At 36.8% G+C, this 21015-nt stretch overlaps 1 protein-coding gene across 1 annotated transcript in view; it reads right to left on the reverse strand.

The window, feature by feature from the left end:
• Positions 1-4288: 4288 nt before the first annotated feature.
• Positions 4289-21015, reverse strand: part of LOC120341671 (dual E2 ubiquitin-conjugating enzyme/E3 ubiquitin-protein ligase BIRC6-like) — an 85282-nt gene continuing 68555 nt past the window's right edge. The window contains exons 64-82 of the mRNA XM_078116163.1: positions 20698-20865; positions 20124-20270; positions 19743-19904; positions 19347-19478; positions 17934-18149; positions 17090-17348; positions 16448-16671; positions 16071-16216; positions 15158-15251; positions 14357-14519; positions 13133-13352; positions 12518-12633; positions 11804-11977; positions 10379-10532; positions 9352-9544; positions 8828-8905; positions 7528-7716; positions 6763-6990; positions 4289-5793 (exon numbers count right to left, since the gene is read on the reverse strand). Coding sequence (XP_077972289.1) covers positions 5680-5793; positions 6763-6990; positions 7528-7716; positions 8828-8905; positions 9352-9544; positions 10379-10532; positions 11804-11977; positions 12518-12633; positions 13133-13352; positions 14357-14519; positions 15158-15251; positions 16071-16216; positions 16448-16671; positions 17090-17348; positions 17934-18149; positions 19347-19478; positions 19743-19904; positions 20124-20270; positions 20698-20865 — 3177 coding nt within the window. The 3' untranslated portion in view covers positions 4289-5679. The remainder of the gene's footprint in view (positions 5794-6762; positions 6991-7527; positions 7717-8827; positions 8906-9351; positions 9545-10378; positions 10533-11803; positions 11978-12517; positions 12634-13132; positions 13353-14356; positions 14520-15157; positions 15252-16070; positions 16217-16447; positions 16672-17089; positions 17349-17933; positions 18150-19346; positions 19479-19742; positions 19905-20123; positions 20271-20697; positions 20866-21015) is intronic.

The following is a 21015-nucleotide window of genomic DNA, read 5'->3' on the forward strand; positions in this document are numbered from 1 at the left end:
GGATAACAGAAGATGATAAGAGAATGGCTGAAGATGAAATTAACAAAGCTCGTTTAGACTTCAAAAAAAGTATAATAAAGAAACAGAGTTTGCCAAAAAACAACTGGTAATTATTTGTAATATTTATCTCATTGGTTCTCAAACAATGGGGGGCGCCCGACAAGAGGGGCTTAGACAATTTTTCCTATAGGTACATGAAGCTAATTAAAATAAAAATATTCGTTAGATTTGATCTTGCCTGCCTTATTTTGAATATTTATATTTCTTTTTGTTTTAGATATTAACGTTCCATCTATGTATTTTCAACATACTTTTTGAATAAAACTTCCGAACTTCGCTTCACTATCTGTTATTTGTAGTTTATTGTTAGCTAGTTATTTTTGAGGTATGATGCAGGAATTGACAAATGTAAAAAGAGGGTGTGGCTCAAAAAGTTTGAGAACCACTTTTTTATCTCCAAAATACATAAAATTGTTGGATAAGCAGATATACAGGGTGTCTCAAAAGTGAGTCTACATTATTAATATTGAGTTGCTTCTCAGGTACTCATCATAGAGCGTTCATTTCCTCAAAACCATCATTTCCAAAAATCAAAAATAAGAAAGAGGAATTGAAGGAAGATTTGGACGAGAAGATTAAGGAAACTGAAGTGGTAAACAAAGAAAATAAAGTAAGTTACCCCCACCCCAGAAAAATACTTTTATTTGTGAGTATGGGTATTCATATTTTAGGTGGGATAACTGAAAAAGGTCCAAAAATTTTATATATATGCAGTGGCGCAGCCAGGGAGGGTTTTCGGGGTTGAACCCCCCCCCCCCCCCCTCTTTGGAATAAAGTCGCCGATAACGCGTGCAATTGCCTTCTGCTATAATCGCCGGTTGTTTTTATCAATTTGGCGTGATATTTAGGCCGTAAACGCGGTGAGATTTATTATACGTTCATCGACGGAGAAGTGCTAAAGACAAATGAAGAATGAAATCCGCCATCTACATTTTGTGATTGAAAAGCGGCAATATAAAATACTGACAATAAAATCGTAAACAATATAAGTTTTGTTGAGTCCCGCGACAGTCTAAAAACGCTTTTCTAGGCATTGAAAATCGCAAAATTTTGTGTGCCCACGCCCCACATTATATTTGATCGCGTTTAGGAACATACCGTCACTAAAATCGCAACACGGTTAATTGAGGGTGGGATTTGCCTTTTTATCCATTACTTTAAAATTAGCGTCGAAAATTTCCGTGTCATCAATAAACAAAGTTTAAAACGCAATTTTTTCCCGGTTTGTGATGATAAATAAGATAATTGAAGTATATCGATCAATTGTTATTGTACTGAAATAAATTTTACTCCATGAAAATTTACAGCAGATTTACGGATTTTTAGAAAGGTTTTATCTTTGAAAATAATCGGAGTGGCAGCATTTCAATCAAGATATTTGTATTGAGTGGCTTCAAACAAGGAATTAGTGAAAAATATTTGTGGTTTAACTTTGTTATCAAGTCAATGATTTCCAACCATTTTTGGTCTGTGAAACACTTTTTAAATCAAGCGATTGAACAAGCATTTATTTTGGCTTTTTCTTCATGTTGATAGCCTATATTCATACAGTATTTTACAGACCATAAGCGAACCGGGTTATGAGGAGCAGTGTCAATAAATAACACTATCATTCATACGTAAGGCGCGCCAAGCTATCACACAACGGTATTTGGGCAATAGTGTAGGGTAGGCAATAATTAAGCCCTGATCCGCACAAATGTGTTTTGACAGAAAAAAAAAAGTCTTTAGAGTGCGCCCTTTGATTCGCAAAACACGGTAGATGCTTTTGGAAAAAAAAATTATAATATAATTCTGTATTCATAATTCTCAGCATATACCAATAGTTCAGACATGACTAGAACAATCCATCCAGCAACGCCATTATTGTTGGTCAATCTGCTAGTGATTAAGCTATTGATCCCAATTGTTATGATTATCTTAAAATCAAATTATTTGTATTATATTAAATCTTTAACCGATACCCTGTATATATACTATGCAATTATTTTGCCTTCCTGATTATCTGCATTTCATCACCTAAACCAATGTGATTACCAATACGAATAAAAAAATGGTAAGAAGCTAAATAAGTTAAACATGGTTATATGCTCACGCAATCCACTGATGTTCCTGCAATACATACTGATTCCTATATGTATGGTGTCATTGCAAGTACCATGAGGTATGCAGGACGGGGTGGAACACCTATGATAAGAATGAGCTTATTTATGGCCCATATATCTTTTGGTATTCGAATATAGGGCTGATTTATGGTTTAGGAAATAGGCCATGTCCGTTTACTCATCCTTGGACAGGCAGCCAAACGAGGGACAGCGTTCTAAATAAAATGCTTTCAACTGCATGCAAGTGCTTGCTTGACCAGCCATCATCTTCTCTATGCGCAGGGTTGCCATATCGTGCTTATTTCTAAGATTTGTGCTTATTTTTTAGCCCGCGTCTTATAAAGTAACGATGTGCTTATTTCTAAGAAAAGTGCTTATTTTTGAGTCGCGTGCTTATTTGGTCTTAGAAACGTGGATGACCAGTTCTTGTTTTGTGTACAAAGCTTCCGTGGAAACGAGGGACGAACTTTTTCTGTCAACGGCGGAGTTTGCGGTATTTCCAGGCAAACTGTGACACACACAATAGTTGCTGCAAGTTTTTAGGAATACTGTTTTAGGGACAAACTGCAATTTAGAGTAAGTGTAACCATGAGTTCTGTTTCGAACATGAAAAGAAATTTTCTATTAACTACTGCTATTGCGACATTGAGAAAGGTGGGAAACAGTAATCGATGCCCACAATACTACCACAAAACACAAGAAGCATTACGGAAAACCAAAGTATGAAGACTTTAGATCAGAGGTCAGCCACCTTCGGCACGTGGAGTAAAATAATCCGGCCCACAGTGGTTCACTTAAACCTACGGATCGTTATTATGTTATTCTTGTTCTTCATTAATAATTCGTTTTCCCATCGTTATGAAAAAAATCGTTTTTGATTTCAATTACTTAACCAAAATGAAATTTTCCTTGCGAAGAACTAGAATTAGTGATAGACATTTAGAAAGTGTTCTAATTTTGGTTTTATCTAGTGTGTCACCAAGTGTCGCATTAAATGTTATTTGTAAATATTTTGCATAGTAAGACGACTTGAGTCCACGAGTTGTCGCAGTGTTCGCTCGCTATTTAATGTCTGAATTTCTAATCTGTATAAATAATGTGGTTCATCAGCCAACCGTTCAGTTTTTAACTTTCTTGAAAAAATATGGGTGGCCCGCCAAGATTCGTAACACTTGGTTTTGGCCCGGGAGCGACAAAAGGTTGCCGACCCTTGCCTTGGAGATTGCGTGTGGCAGTGACTGCATGGCCTTTTGCGATTTCGGTGCTGCGTACAACAATGTTCGAAGAGACTTCTAATGATAAAAAGTGGGAGACTCGTGTATAATCTCTTTCTCATTCTTATTCATCGTTCTGCCGTTGTTAAGACCCCCTTTTGAAAAATAACCTTTTGACGCCAGTGCTTATTTTCGGCTCTGGGTCGATGGCAACCCTGTCTATGCGTCATTGCTCGATTGTTTAGACTGGAGAGGTGGTTTTGGCCGTTGAGGGGTTACTTTGACCTACCTATATTGGGGAATCAAGTTTGCAAGCAAAAAAATGCCCGAACTAATTTGACCATGTTCATTAAGTCTTCACCTCATGAATACTGTCCAACCTGGAAGTCTTTTTTTATAGTTTTACAGCACTGCACGCAGGAATAGAAGTTTTGTTTAGAGCAGAAGGCGGGCCAAAATTAGGGGTTGCAAGTCATTGGCTGGCCGCACATATTTTGTGCAAACTGATCGGATGATACTTTGTATAATAAAAATGGAAGCAGTGATACATATCTCTCGATTGTATTGCATCTCGAAAAATTCCATTTAAATATTTGCGGCGCCATTGAACCCTTTGCACTTAGCATCAACTTTTCTGCGTTGTGTCTAATTATAGGCTCATTAAATGAGTAATTGTGAATTATTTACTTATTAGGTTATAATATATATAACTTAGTAGTCTACACGTTTCTCCCAATAAATTCTGTTACGTGAAGAATATAATTGTCAAAACAGATGTTTTTGCCTCATGAGAATATTGAGATAATGGGGGTTGAGAAGCCTTGGTATATAACCTTGTTCAGGGCCAAGACGTGAAGTGAAACATTTCCTAAAATCACAAATAATAAAACAAGATTCGGAACAGCATCACATCAAGCATTTAATTTATATTCCGGTTATTTTTTAATTATTAATAAAAGACGAAAAGCAGAAATTTTACACATTTTAAACGAAAAAATAATCACAAATCACCTAATTATACTAAACACACAAAATTAAAAAACTAGATAGTAGCAAATCATCTCATGCCGAAACAGGTGTCTCAAAAGTGTCATGCCTCACACTTGTCCTTTTTCAGCACTTCTGTTCCACTGTTTCGAGTTACAGTAGATATAGATATGGTGGGATTAAGTAATCATATGAAGCGACGCTCTTGTGTCAGTATGGCTGTACATCCTTTGGCTGACGGTTTGGGAATTAATATGGAATGAGATTCACACAATTGGTACAACATTTTCGGAACAGCGCCGAAATTGCAAAATAATTTTAATTGTGTTATATACAGAGATGCTATGAACACCAGAAACCCATCCATGCCTGGAGTCGAAGGCAAAAATCTATTTCTTCTTCAGCTAGTATTACTTTATCATTATGAAATAACTAATGAAACCACATTGAAATTTAAAAGCAAAAAATTTTGAGAGTCTGTGGTCCAAATCATGAAAGTTTGAGAAACACTGGTGTGAGAGAATAATTCTGATTTTTGAATTTAAAAATTAACATAACTCTTATTCAAAGAAGAAGTCAATAATATCTCAAGTCTATGAACATTGAACATAGTATGTGTACCAGGTGAAGATTCAGGTTGTGCGTCATCTTGTGCCGAATTTTTTATTTACGTCACAGGGAGAAGAAAGTTATTAAGAAATTATGGGGTCCAATATTTTTCGAGTAATTTTCTATAATACAAGGACTAGGAAACGTGGAACTTTCTAGAAGCAAAGAAAATTGCACTAAAAACTCATAACAAATATTTACAAAAACCTGCTTCATAATAATAATGTAATGATACAGGGTGTCCATAAAGTCCCTTTACAATTTCAATTTTGTTATGAAGTCAGTTCTCAACATGTGTTAACCAGGTTTGTTGTTTTTTAATCAGTAATGAAGTAATTGATAAATACCCTTTGAATTTACCCACAGAGCTAGCACTATGAAGTTTGCATCAGTGTGTTACCGAGCTTTTCATTTAGGGAGAAGTGTTTTCAAATTTACAGAACTGGTATAATTTTACTAGTAGTGATATTTGTAACATATGAAAATGTGATATTGTATTTTAATGATTATCTACCCAGGCATATGAGCCACTTTCTGAATATTCAATTATATTTAAATTAGAAATTTAGAGCGTGGTGTCAGACCTCAAAATTAAGGGGGATGTTCGAAAATTTATATAAGGGGGCAGGGGTGCCACCCCCTATAGAGGCGTGGAGGTAAATCACAGTCCGGCGTGTTCTCTCTGTGAAGCTAAAGTCCAATTTTCAAACTTCCCAAACTTGAACTTTCGTACTATCCGAAGCTGTATTTTGCTTTGAAGAGGAGGCATCATTTTCTGTCATGTCCTGGTTTTTTGATGACTCTTGCGTTGTCTCACCCTAAAAAAGACAATGTTTTACAATGACAATACTTTAGCAAGAGATAAATGCTTAAAACAAATAGACACGACGGTCCAAACAAAGTAGTATGAAATCTTTTACAGTGCCGGTAATCTGATAACCAGCAGAACATTGAGATGTGATCACGTTATCGAGGCACAGTGCACAATTTTTGGCGCTCCGGAAGTATTGTACCAAGATGACACACAACCTGAATCCTAACCTAGTACATATACTATGTTCAGGTTGTGCGCCATCTTGGTACATATACTTCGGGAGTACACAATTTTCAATATGAATGACGTCATCACACAAAACTTTGAAGTGAGAAACGAATCGGACAGCCTTGTTCAGAGTGTTGAAGTAAATATACTTCAAAAACTATTTTTAACCACCAGTATTAAATACCTCTTGAAGACCAGCAGTTGCAAACCAGGGGGCCATAGAGCGATTGAGAGGGGGCCACAATGCTAGACGCAGAATTGATTTTATATTTCACTTAACAAGAAAAACTCGTTCTTTCTTCTGGTTTCATTGCTTGATAAGGTTATTCAACAGGGTATTTTCACTTCTATTGTTGAAATTGTTTGAACATAATGGGATTTGGAATCTACCAATCAAAATAACACTATAAATACCACTGGAATGATAAACAGTGGGACCATAAGTGGGAAAAGCCACGAGGGATAAAATGTATAATCTGTTATGGTCTGTGACCACAGATTTAGGCACTCCCGTAGTATGTGAACAAAGATGCAGAACGTGGTAGAACGTAGTATGTGTACCAGGTTAGGGTTAGGTCATAATTTTATTCCAATTTTTCTTATTTTAGTACTATTACGAGTTCAGGAACTAGCCAATTGACTCTCGTAGTATTTGTACCTGAAATTATGGCCTAAGCTCAACCTGGTACATATTCCACGTTCTAATGTCCGCCATCTTGGGAGTACATAGATTTACTTTATCTACCTGGGTGTTCTCCAACTCTTGCACCTGAGTGTCCTCCAAACCTTCAGGGCATTTCATTTTCGTCAATAAAGCTTGAAGTTGTGTCACATGCCTCTGCAATGCTGTATAATTATGAGCGATATTTCTGCGGCCATGTCTTTCATTTGCTTGTTGTTTAAGATCAGCTAACCACTGATCACATTGAGCGAGGATTTCTGTTCGTTTGAGCCAGAAGTGGTGTTCAATAACCTGGAATGAGATAAGATGGCTTCATCATACAGCCAACCACAGCCTCTTATCTATGACCTGTCCATGTCTGGTATGAGGTTAGTTTAGCCAGCTTTGTGTTTCAGCTGCATGGACAAGCTGTAAACGACAAACGATTACATCAACCACTATATGGCGACGAAGAGTCTAATAATCCTCTCGCACATGATTAATACCTCTATTGCAGTGATTCCCAACCTGTAGTACACGAGGTTCTTCCAGGTGGTACATTCTATTTATCAAAGAGAGTTCTCAACTAATTGGACTATCGAGTCATCTATACTTACTTATACACCTATATGCTGAATTACAGAAGCAGATATAGAAAAAGACATAGAAAGAACAATGATAGAGTGTAAATAAAATACGAAAATGCGAAAAGCCATAAATGTTTATAGGATACTGGTTGATGCGCGCAATGCCATTACATCAATTACACAAGAACAATATAATACTTAAAGCAGACAAATAGAATAAATTTAATGGTCAAGCCCAATTGCTAGATATATCAATACAAACCTCTTTGAAACAGGGTGAAGGGTTCTTCAGCTGTTCCAGCATTCCCCATTTCACAGTAGCTTGTTGAATATTGGAATCATATTCCTGGCTGCTCTGTTTCCCAGCAGGCGTTCCTCGTGACCTCTCGTAACCAGGTTCGTTGAAATACGGCTCCGATACGAGAATAAGAGACTGAATTGAGACTAGGATCTAGGAGAAATAAAGTTTATTCATATAAAATTTAATAAAAGAGTAATTATTTTAAATGAGTGCGCATGTGTTTTTATTTAAGAAACTGTGCTCAAAGCGAGGTTATCACTCACACTCTCTCAGAGGAGATGACTAATTTCTGTGAAAAGTTACAGGTGACCTCTGGAATGCCAAAAGATACTGAAAAAATTTGCTCAAAGCAAGGTGACGTGTACTCACTCAGAAGTAAAGAAGATTGATCACTGAGCGAAGTTACAGGCAGCTACTAAAATGCCAATAACTACTGAAACTATATAGAAATATAGTGGTGAATTATGTGCATTCACTCAAAATGTAATGAAGACCCATCTCTGTGTAAAGCTATGCGCACCACTGGAATACTAAGATATATTGAAACTATATAGAATTATGATACTGCATTATGCAGACTCACTCACAAGTAAAAGAAACTCTCCTAAGTCACGAGCGACAACAGACATGTCATATCTACTGAAGTTATATAGATATATGGTGATGCATTATACAATAGTAAATATGGATTGGCACGACACTAGGAAGAGTACATACAGTCAACTGCAACATCTAGTATTTCTGTCAGTTTGGGCACAGAAAGTAGGGTACTCCCCCTAGTGTATGTACCAGGTTAGGGTTAGGACATAATTAGGCTTCCCGCTGCTTGTCAGCAGGGAACCTATTGTATTCCTGTGTTTTATTATTATTATTATTTATTTATTATTATTATTTTTTCAAATTGGTCCTACAAACTTGAAATTCACCTCAAATGTGCAGAAGTTCTCAGCTAGCAATAAAATGCAAATTTTTTTTTACGCGGGAAGCCTGTTAAAGCTGCACGCAGCTCTAGTTTTATTCCGATTTTCCCTATTCTAGTTCTATTACAAGTTCAAGGACTGTCTGTGTTAGTCAAGTAAATATACCCCCTGCCCATAGGTTTCCGTCCCTTCACACAACTTGATGTAAAGTAGGCAAACAGACTTAGTTACCTCCATATTGGTACACACACTTCTGGAGTAGTAATTCATTAACTTTAGATGCGTTACAAGGTTCACGTAGCGTTTTTAAAAATTTACTGGGCAAAAGAAGAATATCTTACCTGTAAGAAACTAGATGTCTGTGGATTCCACTTTTCTTCCGGCCTTCCATGCCAAGTGTTCAGTATACTGAGGCAAACCTGAATAAAAAATATCTTGAATTAAAATCGTCAAATAAAGAAATCACTGGACTTGAAGTGAGGAATTCTGGAATCAAATTAACCGCAACATTTTTCGGCGCAAAATGGGTAATGGATGTGGTATACTGTGTAAAAAGACCATTGATTTTGAACTAAGCCATGGTACAAAAAGTGGTGCTCCCAAAGTATTCGTACCATAATGGCGCACAACCTGAACATAGTACATGTACCAGGTTAGAGTTGTTCAGGTTGTGCGTCATCTTGGTATGAATACTTCCGGAGCGCCTAAAAAGACTTCCAAACACACCGGATGGAATTTCAGAGAAGTTGTCATGCAATAAATTATATCGAAGCTTGCACCAGAGATGGAAAGTAGAATAAATTACTGGAACGAAATAGTATTTTTGAAAAATGAAGTATAGGCATATGGCAAGTGAAACACAAACCTTTCCATCATTATATAGATTTGGGTTAAATCTGACACTGTGGTTTCCAGTAGTTTGTAAGTTAACAAGCGGAGGAGAATTGTTGTAATCTGAAGGGAAGAAAACATCAAACTCGAAACATCCGTTGGCGTACGGGGTTTCTGACGGTCCGGTTATCAGTACTTTCATAACGTCTAGTCTTTCTTCATCACATCTGGAGTGTGGAAAAGTTATTTAATTTTATTTTAAGGTTTAAAAATATTTGGCTTGAAAAACTGGAAATATTTTGTTTTATTTGGAGTTTTAAAAGTTTAATGTGTGTTTACCACAGCTCAAAATTTGGCTATTTAAGATTTAGTGGCTGCATGTACAGTGCCTTGTTCGGAGTGAAAGGCGTTAAAAATGTGGAGTATACAAAGCGACATCAATTGCTAAAATGAATTTCATGTCTGAATAAAAATGAGAAACTGAATCAACTGTTTTGTAATATTAAGTTTCAAAGAATGAAGACTTTATTCTTCCTCATCGCTTCCTGATTTTCCTTTGAAATACTAAAAAAATCACTCATGTTTGCTAAACCACTCACTTTTACTGTCTGTATAAGGGATCATATTATACATCTTTGATTTTTTTGTTTTTTTTATACTAAAAGGAGTGCATGCCATACATTCGTGTTTTAGGCCGGTATCAAACATCACGTCTTCAGTATTGATAATTGTCAACTCTTTTATATTGCTTTTACAAGATGAAAAAACATACATACATATATACAAACTCTGCTTGGAGGGCACGATTTTCGGGAACCACTGACTTATACATTCACACGGTGACCGTACATTTGAACCCACGTACCATTGAACCCATGTGTATATCCACGGGTTCAATCTATATGCGGGTGCTAAAACCCATGGGTTAGGGTTGATATGGGTTCAACTATCCGTAAAACAAAACCAAAATTTATAGGTACAATAGCATACAGGTGCAATTGTCATGGGTTCAAATGTAATGGAACCATTCACACAGATAGGTATGATACAAATTCTCTCACCTCACAAATACTGTAGAACTGTGTGACAAGGGCAATGAGTTTGATAACGTCACGGTTTCTTGTGCGAGTCTTCTGGCCCTTGATGCATCTGCAACATTTGCTGCATCCTTGATGTGGGATGCGTAGTGATGGCCGGACGGAAAGCGAAGTTTTCCTGAAATAATGAAAGTGAGTGTCAATGAGAGGAAAGCCTAGAAAATGCAGGGTGACCCCAAAAAATGGAACCCAGTGTTTGTTGGTGTAAATTAATTTTTTATTGAATACAAGCAACACTCAACCAAACAGAAAATAATTGACACCACAAATAACAGAAAATATAAAGTCAGACATAAGACACATGTTGCTTCTGCTATACCGAATGACCTCTGGAGACCAGTATGACAGTATTTACACCCTGGGAGCATGCTTTAGTGGTTTTACCCACAATGCCATAACATCATGCTGTGCTGTCATTGGTCAGTTAAAGAGTGGGAAATGGGGTTGGAACACGTTATTCCAAGATGACAACCAACCGGACAAAATGTGAATGAGAACACAAGTTAACACCCAGTCCATTCAAAACATATCTGACAGGTCCCGTTTTTTGGGGTCAGGATGTTAACTAATAAATATACATTTTCAAAATTGAAAAGTTTTCAGCCTGGCATTGCAAGTTACATAACTTAGTTTCAAATTTCAAACTAGAGTAAAAAAAAAGGCTATGAATTTTCTATACATCTGAGCCTGTTTTCAAACATAAAATGTCGTATTAGAATTGCGCATAACACAAACTAAGAATCTATTAAAATATTAAATGAGAATATCGGTCAGAGACCGAAGACTTATCGATCGAAAGTTAGGGGATCCCCCAAAACAACGCTCTTACTCCATAGTGACACCTTGTGTCCCATCACTAATTAATTAATAACTCGCTAATTATACGACATAATTCGCGCAAAATCAATAGGATTTTGGGCCGAGATAAGATGAATGCACATGCAAAATCTGGAGCAGATTCAATCTCGCTTTCGAGAGATATCGCGTGCATCTAACAGACAGACAAACAGACATACAGACAGACAAATACCTATCAACATACTTACCGATTAAAATCGATAAGTAATGAATAAAACAATTTTTATGCATGGGGGGGAAATAAAGAATTTTAAAACAGACAAAAAATGAGTACAGTACTCCCATAGTGTGTGTACCAGGTTAGGGTTACGCCACAATTTTATTCCGATTTTCCTCATTTTAGTTCTATTACGAGTTCGGGACGGTTTATGTTAGCCAAGTGAATAAACCCCCTGCCCATAGATTGCGTCTTTTACACAACTTCATGTAAAATAGGCAAACAAAATTAGTTTCCTCCATATTGGTACACATACTTCTGGGAACGCTAAGAAAAGAACTAAATGAAAAAAGGTTCGGAATTGATGTACTAACCATTGTCTTCTTCTACCACTAATTCCGAAGTATCAAATTGCAATTGTTTCATGTCATCAATGTATCTTCTTTCTAACGAATCAGAGGAGAGAGAAAGTTTAATCACACCGGAGGGCGATGCACGTCCAGAGTCTGTGCTGCTTGTTGAATTTGAGTTCCGTGCTCGCTGGGAATCTGAGAAACATAAGAAATGCTTTTACCAAATCAGATGAATGAATTATAGATGTATTATTTTGAAACCATGGTAAAAAAAAAGAGCACAACACACAGCGCAAACACAAGAATTCCAGGAAGTTGCCAACACTTTGAATGCCTAAAACATGCAATCTAGAAGCCCTACACAGGCAAACATTCAATGATAAGAAGCAAGATGAGATACTCCGGCTTTGAGCTTGAGCTAAAACACAAATTCAAGCGCAAAAATTATGATTCAGTTCCTTCCAATTGAGCTTTAATAAGCTTGTGAGCTTGTGTAAAGGGGGTGTAAGCTGATCAGGTCATATCCCAGCCACACCATCTTACCCAGGATATATGCGATCAATATGGCAGGGGCGTCAAACAGAAAAAATTCCATTTTACAAAAATAGCGACTCCTTACACAAGGTTAAATATAAGTAGTTGTTAGTATAGGGCTTTGAATGAAATGCGTAAAAAGCGTCAGATATAACAAAAAAATTGATGAGAATGTTTTTAAAATACTGCAAGAAAATTAACCTTTCAATTTGAGTTCTTTAGCAATCTTCGTTAACATTGATTCTGTTTTTTGCACGTTCAACACAAATGATGTCAAACCTTCTTCTCCTTGGCTTTCTAATGTTGTATTAATGGCTCTGGAATAGAAAAACAAACGGTATCCTTCAATGAAACTATTAAGCATATTTATTTATATATAATGAGTTAGTAATAATAACTTGTGTAGCACGTACCACAAATTATGTCGGCATCACTTGGCGCCGCACAAACAAAAAGTTCGGCAATCGCTGCTTTAGGATATCGTTAGATATAAGGGGCAGCTTTCATCCGACTTTGTTCGGAGAAAAAGGAATGAGTAAGTTTTGTATTGCGGCATTATACAATTTGCATTCTCCCAACAATTCAGAGGTCTAGTGTGGTTTAGTTATTCCTAACCCCCATCTGACTGTGTAATCCATAAGTAGTCAGCTAGGAGTTCGGAATAATCTATGAAAAAATGGTTATGACAACTGCACTAGAAATACTTGTAGCACTAAACTACAGTAGACCCAATTTGGGTTGGCTACGATCATGGCAGTGACTGAGACTACTACATTAAAAAACAATACAATAAAGATCTTAGCTAAGTTCACTTACTTTAACCTGCTTGCATATGTATCTATACATTTCCTCATTTTTGACAAAAGTGAGAGAATTGAATCTGAACTTGATGATTTCTCTTTGCTGCCATCTGGAGATTGTTTGCTTGTCATCTTTGAATCCATCAGGAGGCGACAGAGAACAGGACAAACAGCAAATGATCGAATAACACTCAATAGGGAACAATATAAAGGAACATGGTGAGCCATGTCAAGCACTGAAACAAATGAAAATGTACCAAATTACAAGAGGCCCTCCAAGATGTCATTTGCAGGTTGGGATTGATCTAATGCAGTGATTCTCAACCTTTTTCTTTTGTGGCCCATTTTCGTTGCACAAAAATTCTATGACCCATTAATTTAACATGTTGGGGAAAAACTTCGGGAAAAAGAATTCTTTCTGCGACAATTTCACTTTAATAATAACGAGGTTAAAATTACCACCCTGTAGCAAAAACAGCATCATCCATTGCTACTACCATCAAATTTAACCAACTTTATCAGCAACAACTCTAGCAATTTTAATAGGTATGTGGCCCACCTGAAAATGTTCCTGTGGCCCAGTAGTGAGCCATGGCCCACATGTTGAGAACCAGTGATCTAATGCTTTCAAAGGTTACTCTGGTTGTTTATTGAGATATCAAATTAAATGATCAGATCAAATTGTTAGAACTGTGCTTACAAACAGCTGGGCGCGAAAAGTTTTCAAACAAAATAACTGCCACCAATAAGTGTGAAGGGCAGTTGATAGAAGTAGATTCTTAAAAACCAGTCACCGTTTATCTACCAAACAGGCCTTTTTCGAAGTTAAGGCTCTAAATACATTCAAAAAGATACTAGAATAATATTTTAAACTACAATATACCTATTTATAAATCGCCAATTGTTTAGCACAGTGGTTCTCAAACTTTTTATGCCACGTCCCCCCCCCCCTCACAAGGCCATCTCAAAAATAACTAGCTAAAAATAAGCTATAAACACCAGATAGTAAGGCGAAAATATGTTGAAAATACATGGATGGACATAAATATTCAAAATGTAGAAATGTGAATATCCAAAATAAGGCGAGCAAGATAAAATTTAACAAATATTTTTATTTTTGATTAGCTTCATGCCCCCCTCAAAAACATGTTTATGTCCCGCTTAAGGGGCACACCCCGCCGTTTGAAAACCACTTATTTGAAGCCTTGTTCAGAGTGAAAGTTTCTCATGAAAAACTCACCAGAATCATTTCTTAGATAAGAGGCAATAGCTGGAATCAAACCCGATGCAGAAAGTAGTTCAGTTATTGAAGTTGCAAATTTGTCTTCAATTGGAATTGGTTGTTTGCCCTCTGAACTTTCACCTTCAACCTTTGGTTCTGGGCACACAAAGTTGGCCAGGACCTGAGAATGGGATGGAAGTTTTTGTAAAAAATGAGGTTTGAAATGAAATTACTTGTAAAAAAAATTGGTAAATATTGGTGAACTGATATTCAATGTGTTTATACAGGTCCCCCAGTGAACGCTGAACTATGTCAGATATTATTAAAAATAAACTTAGTAGGCTTATCATAAAATATACCGGCCCTTACAAAATTAGGAGCTCCCTACAAGAATTGTGGATGTTGCACTAACCATGAAAAATTCACAGGTTGAAAAAATCTGAGTGCAAACAACATGCATGCAACCCCACTCAGTGAGTTATCAAATGGACAATGCATATTTAGAAAAGAATGCTGCCACGATGTCTCAGTGGTAAGAACTTTATATTTAATTTCACCGGAGTTGCAGGTTAAAAGACCTTGGGTGCACACACCGTGCCCATCTCGAGCAGGGTTTTATAAATTAAGAAATGCAGATTTATGAAAAGACTAAGCAAAAACAGATAAACAGAATAACTTTTTAAATCTAAACTTTGACCCTGTCCCTGTAATCAACATAATCTTGTATATTCTGGGGGTAAAGCCCAATAGCAACAATAATGTAGAAAAGACTGACAGTAACTTTAATGAATAAAAACAGATGAATACAATACTACCTACCTCCAGGAGAACAGTAATATATCCTTCATCTTTTTTCTGTTTCTTTACTGCATTACCAACATCCCAGTCACTAGTTGTTGAGCCAGTTCCAAACCTAGAAAAGGTAAATTGGCAAGAATGAACGGATCAGAATAGTATAAATCAGCGGTCCCAACTAGGGACCTATGACCCCCAAGGGGTAACAATGCCAAGTCGCAAAACTCATTTTACTTTTCCCCTTTACAAAAAAAAAACGTTCTTCCTAGTTTCATTGCTTGATAAGGTTATTTCATAGGATGTTTTCATTTTGTTGAGCATGAATTGCTCAACATAATGCAATTTGGAATCTACAAATCAAAATAACACTTCAAATACCACTGGAATGATAAACAGGGGGGCATGAGTGTTAAAAGCCTCCTGAAGGGGATCACAAGCCATAAAAACTTGGGAATCATGTATAAAAAAGTACTTTACTCATTCATTAACTTGATCATGTGGTTGTAGGCAAAGTTTTTAGAAACCTAACTAAACATACATTTTCTCATAAAGTGACCTTAAACTACGTTCTTCTATCAGGATTTTTAGAAGTATAGGGTGTCCATACCGTCTCAATATTATGTTGTTATTGTTATTATTTGTCTCCATCATTTTTAAAAAATCGCTTTTCTCTTCGAAGACCAATTGCTTTGAAATTTCAGTGTTTGAAGATAAAATTTTTCTCCAGAAGGCTATTACTTTTTTTTTCGCTACGACATCATCAAAATTATTGCCATTGGGTGGCGCTACGTGTCCATATATTTGAGCATAGCTCAATATATTAGCATATATAGTTTCGGCCCTCACAGATGTATTAAATGAAGTAAAAATACAATTACTGATTAAAAAACAACAAACCTAGCTAAAATATGTTGAGAAAAATAATCATATAACTTACCCTGTTCCTTTAGCCCAGTAGTTCTTTTCAGTCTGCTTTAAGCCTTCACTGACCATTGGTTTCTTAGGGGTTCCTTGTGGTTTGATTGGTCCTTTATAAGAAGGCGGGGCAACATTGATGGGCGCGGTTTCCTGCTCTGGGAGAAGCTGAAATGTTTAAAAATAAATTGGAGGTAAGTAAAATTAAATATCTTTAAGATTTAAAACAGTCTTCACAAAGACTTCCAGTATGTGTATCCTCATTAGGTTCAATATGAGTAAACTGTGATATACAGAATTTTTAATTTTTTTAAAATGCAGTGACTGTTTGCACAAAGTCTGGTTTAAGTGAAAATGTTAGAGCGCCTAGAAATACTCGCATGAGTAACGTCTACTTACAGAAGCTAGAAGCCTTCCCGCAGGTGTATCCTCATTAGGTTCAATATGAGTGAATCGTGATAAGCAGGCTAGTACGAGATGAATAGAAGTTGTTTGATAAGTCATTGCTTCACGAACAGACATCCCTGACGCCGAGTCGGGTCCGTGCTTCGATAAGAGAGAACATATCGCAGTGAATGGCAACATAGGTAATGATTGCGCAAGATCCAGTTTCAAAATTTGTTCTGAAGTAAAAAATATTACGTTGATGAAATGAATTGACTGGAGCAGTGGTTCTCAAACTCAAGTTGTGTGGTTAATTTCTTCAGACTTCACTGCCCTGAGGAGTCTTGTGTAAAGTGAAAGCTTGACGGTGTGGCGCATCATGCTAAGCGTTAGGAATACGCTCGCAGATTCGAATCCCATGCAGGGATAATTAAGTACGAAAGTATTGCTGGACTTCTCATCGTCGTAGGGTGGTTCACATAACTGCTTCTTACACCATCAAGTCCATGTGTCTTAATGGACTAGAAACCGGCTGAGAGGCCTTAGTTTGTCATATGATTAATTAAGCAGTCTTAACAGCTTTCCTTTTCTCGGGATAAATATGTAAACCCCAATCCAACGTCCTTAAAATGCTTCATATAAAGATAACACACTAACCTCCCTGTCCATCATCTTGTACTCCGAGCATCAAACGTAGCAAACAGCGGGCTTGTTTCTGTTCTGATAAAAACTCATCTGCGAAGTGGGGGACACGTAAAAACAAACACAATGCTGACATCGTGTGTGCAGGTACACACGGATGCGACGTTGTGCTTACAATCGCCGAAGTTGGCGGCTTTTTCGTGCCTGGTTTCGGATGGATTTTCACCACTGGTCCTAATTCTTCTGGCAGTTCTGCTTCCAACTCATTGTCAAACTGTAACAATAATTTGAATCAGTGATTGGCAAATAAACAAATAAACTGCAAGCATGTCAGTGGTCGTTTGTAACTGCTTTTCTTGTACTTTTGGGTCGGGCGCTTCAATGTTTAAATGCTCTGTGGGACAAAGATCGGAATTGCGATTTATTTCGTCGCCAGGGAGATCTCCGTCGTCAGTTTGCCTTCCAACAGCCAAAAAAGTTTGAGAAACACTGGTCTATCACAAATATTACTCTTTTTTATCACTCAAATATTATTAAGCATTCTTGTGGAAGTGGCCGCCTACGAATCCTAAAAAAGTAGCATAATATGGAGCCCTCATTATAACATAGGAAAGTTCCATAGTTCAGGGGGACCTTCCTTTCCACCCTAAAAAAAGAATCTCTACACTTATTACACTTGTTAGTCACTCCTATCTACAAAAGTGATGCGGGAACATAAATAAGCTTGATTGAAAAGCTTATAAAAAGACTCAATCATATGACCAACCACGGCCTCTCGTCTGGTTACCGGTCCATGTTAGATATGGCAATGATTAGCAGATTAGAATCTTTGTTATAAACATCAAAACCTCATTCTCACCCCAAACCAATCCTCATCTTCCATCCATCCAGGTACAGTGCTGCCATAATGGCCAAAATGTTCTGCAATGCTTTGATGCTGTATGTGAGACATTATTGGTGGTTGCATTGGTGACGGTTTCGCATCATCGGTGCTAGATGATTCGTGACCAATGTCAAGGGTCATGGTTGGTAATCTTTGTGCAACAAGGGCAAGTCCTCCTAGACTGGCGAAAACCTGAAAAATGAGTCAAAGTGTTATTATAAAAATTTCGTTTTTTTTTGGACTTTTACTGTTTTATTCATAACAAAACAAACTGGATAGCAACGGAGACTACCGACTTATTGATCTGCAGTTTCGATTTCTTCGCTCTGACTCAATAGCGACACCACATGTCCCATCACTAATTAAATAATAATTTGCTAAATATATGACATAATTCATCCAAAATCAATAGGCTTCTGGTACGAGATATGATGAATGCACATGCAAAATTTAAAGCAGATTCAACCTCTTTCATGAGATATTGTGTAACGGAACGAAATGGAAACAGACAAATACCTATCAACTTACTTACCGATCAAGATCGATAAGTAATTAGGTAGAAATGACATGGAGCCGCAGTGAGATGGATGTAACGTCAGCCAAACTTTGAAAAAATTGGGAGAAAATAGTTTTGTAAAAAAAGCATTTGAGTTTCATGCATGTTCCAAACCAGGGGTCGGCAACCTACAACCCGCGGAGTAATATATTCCAGCCCGCGATGCTTCACTTAATTATAAGCATCATTATTATATCATGCTCGTTATGGTTACTTGCTAACTTATTGTTATAAAATGATTTCGAAATATAAGTGGCATCATTGCGTTGAGATTTAATAAATTTTAATTACAGCAGTATTTTAGTACTACCTCACGTTTCAGAGTAAAGGCACTTCACATATACTTTTTAACAATGGCAGCAGTCTGTTTTAAAAATTTTGGGGGCATGCGGCAGAATTTTTTCCTTAAATTTACCAGATTCTGGCACGTAAGCCGAAAAAGGTTGCCCACCCCTGGACTAGTCGGTAGGAAAATGACATTAGCCCCGTTTTTCATGCTTGTTCACAATCTTTGAACAACTTGCCACACTTGTACGATATGTATAAAGGACGGATGTGAAATACCTAAAAATCTCATTTAATTGTATCTCATGTCTGTTGAACCTTTATTACGACAACATGTTCAGCATAGTATGTATAACCGCACCACTTGTTACAGTAACATCATTTGCACCTTTTGTGAAGTGTTTATGCGCAAAAATACCTCAACTGTATTTCCTTCCAACTAGATTCAGTCATCATAATTTGAAACTTTTGTTTCTGCACCATTTACACCACTTGTACATTTTATATAGTGCACAGATGTGAAAATGCACTAATTGTGAAAATCTCACCTCTAACATTGTCTTCATACAATCTTTTTTCAATGAAAATGTATCTTTGGTTGCAGAAGTGGAAGGAGTCGATAATTCAGTTTCATATGGTTTTAAATTTGATGTTGATGGTTGTGGATCGTCCACTTCATCCTGCGAAAACCAAACCACATCAAGTCTAACAGAAAGGCACTGAAGGTTATTGGTTTATGGCAGCAGTTTCCAAACTTTTTGTTCGTGTGGTACCAAATTAATCAGAAAAAAACTCGACAACGCACTTACACAAAAAAAAAAAATTATGAAACAAAAAGTAAACAACATAGAAAAGCAAAATGAATTTAGCATTAAATATAACAAAAATTGAACATTTATAGTAAATACAATATGTTAAACATTCAATCATATAAAAGCACTCACATTCAACATTTCTTCATCTTTACTCTCTGGCGCCCCTGTTTCCATGGCAACATTCGAGCCTTCTCCGCCAACTTTTACTCCTATTAGTATCGGAGATTTGAGATCTTTGTGGAGATGGAACTCAAAATCCATGACTGATATGAATGGCTGATTTTCTTCGGCCTGTGACAGATTTTAATAGTATTTGTGATTAAACTTGAGAATAGAAAAGAGTAGCCAACTGGCACACGGACTAATGAAACCAACAAAAACTTATCTTTAAGAATAATAATATTAAACAGTTGGTCTCGTAGAATCATATTAGGCAATCGAGTATGTTCTGTTTGTGGACATCCATGCAATGATACTTTTGTGAGATATGAGGAATATTTTATGACAGACCTTTTGCCAAGATATAACTTGCAACAATGTGACATCATCATCCAATTTTTCAAGGTCAAGTGAAGGACATTTCAATCTGACATATGGAATTCCAAACTTAGTAGGTTCTGGTGTTGAAGCCTGTTCCTCTTTATTAGATTGGCCAGTCTAAAAACGAAGAGGATGTAAGTTTAATTAAAATGATTGGACCTCCAGAAGTATGTGCACCAAGATGGCGCACAACCCGAACACAGTATGTGTGTACTGGTAAAGATTCAGGTTGTGCGACATCTTGGTGTGCATACTTCTGGAGCACCAAATGATTATTGCACAATGAATGGACCTATGAATCATAGGACGGGCAGTCTAGAACATGATGGGGTGGGCAGAGTTGAATTATCCCTAATGGACCTATGGGTCATTTTAAAAAAAAAATATTTTTGTTGTCTTCTGTCATCTCATAACTAATGAACTAACTGATTTGTTTTGAGGAGTTTGTTTGTTAATGGTAAAGAAAGTTATCTCATTCATTTTATTAATATTTTGTGTTCACTAGATTTGAAATTATCATTGTACATGTAGAACCATATCTTACCTTAGGTTTTCTTTTCTTTTGAGCATTTTGTCCGCTGATTAAGACATCAATGAAGTCTTTGGCATTATTCAGTTCTTTAGCAATCTTGGTTGCCGGGGTTTGAGGTTTCAACACACTGGCATAGGATGACATGGCCATTCCTGGGTGTTGTGTGAACGTTGCAACAGGCTAAAAGAGGCAGAAATAATTCTAATCTTTTGAGTTTTTCTACGCAGACTACTGTATTATCTGGATCATAAGACTTACTTACGTACTTTCAATAAATTGTCTAAATTGGGCTGTCATTCATACATAAGGCACCAAAATCGGCTAAATTTA

Source organism: Styela clava, chromosome 1 (genome assembly GCF_964204865.1).
Source record: "Styela clava chromosome 1, kaStyClav1.hap1.2, whole genome shotgun sequence".
NCBI lineage: Eukaryota > Metazoa > Chordata > Ascidiacea > Stolidobranchia > Styelidae > Styela > Styela clava.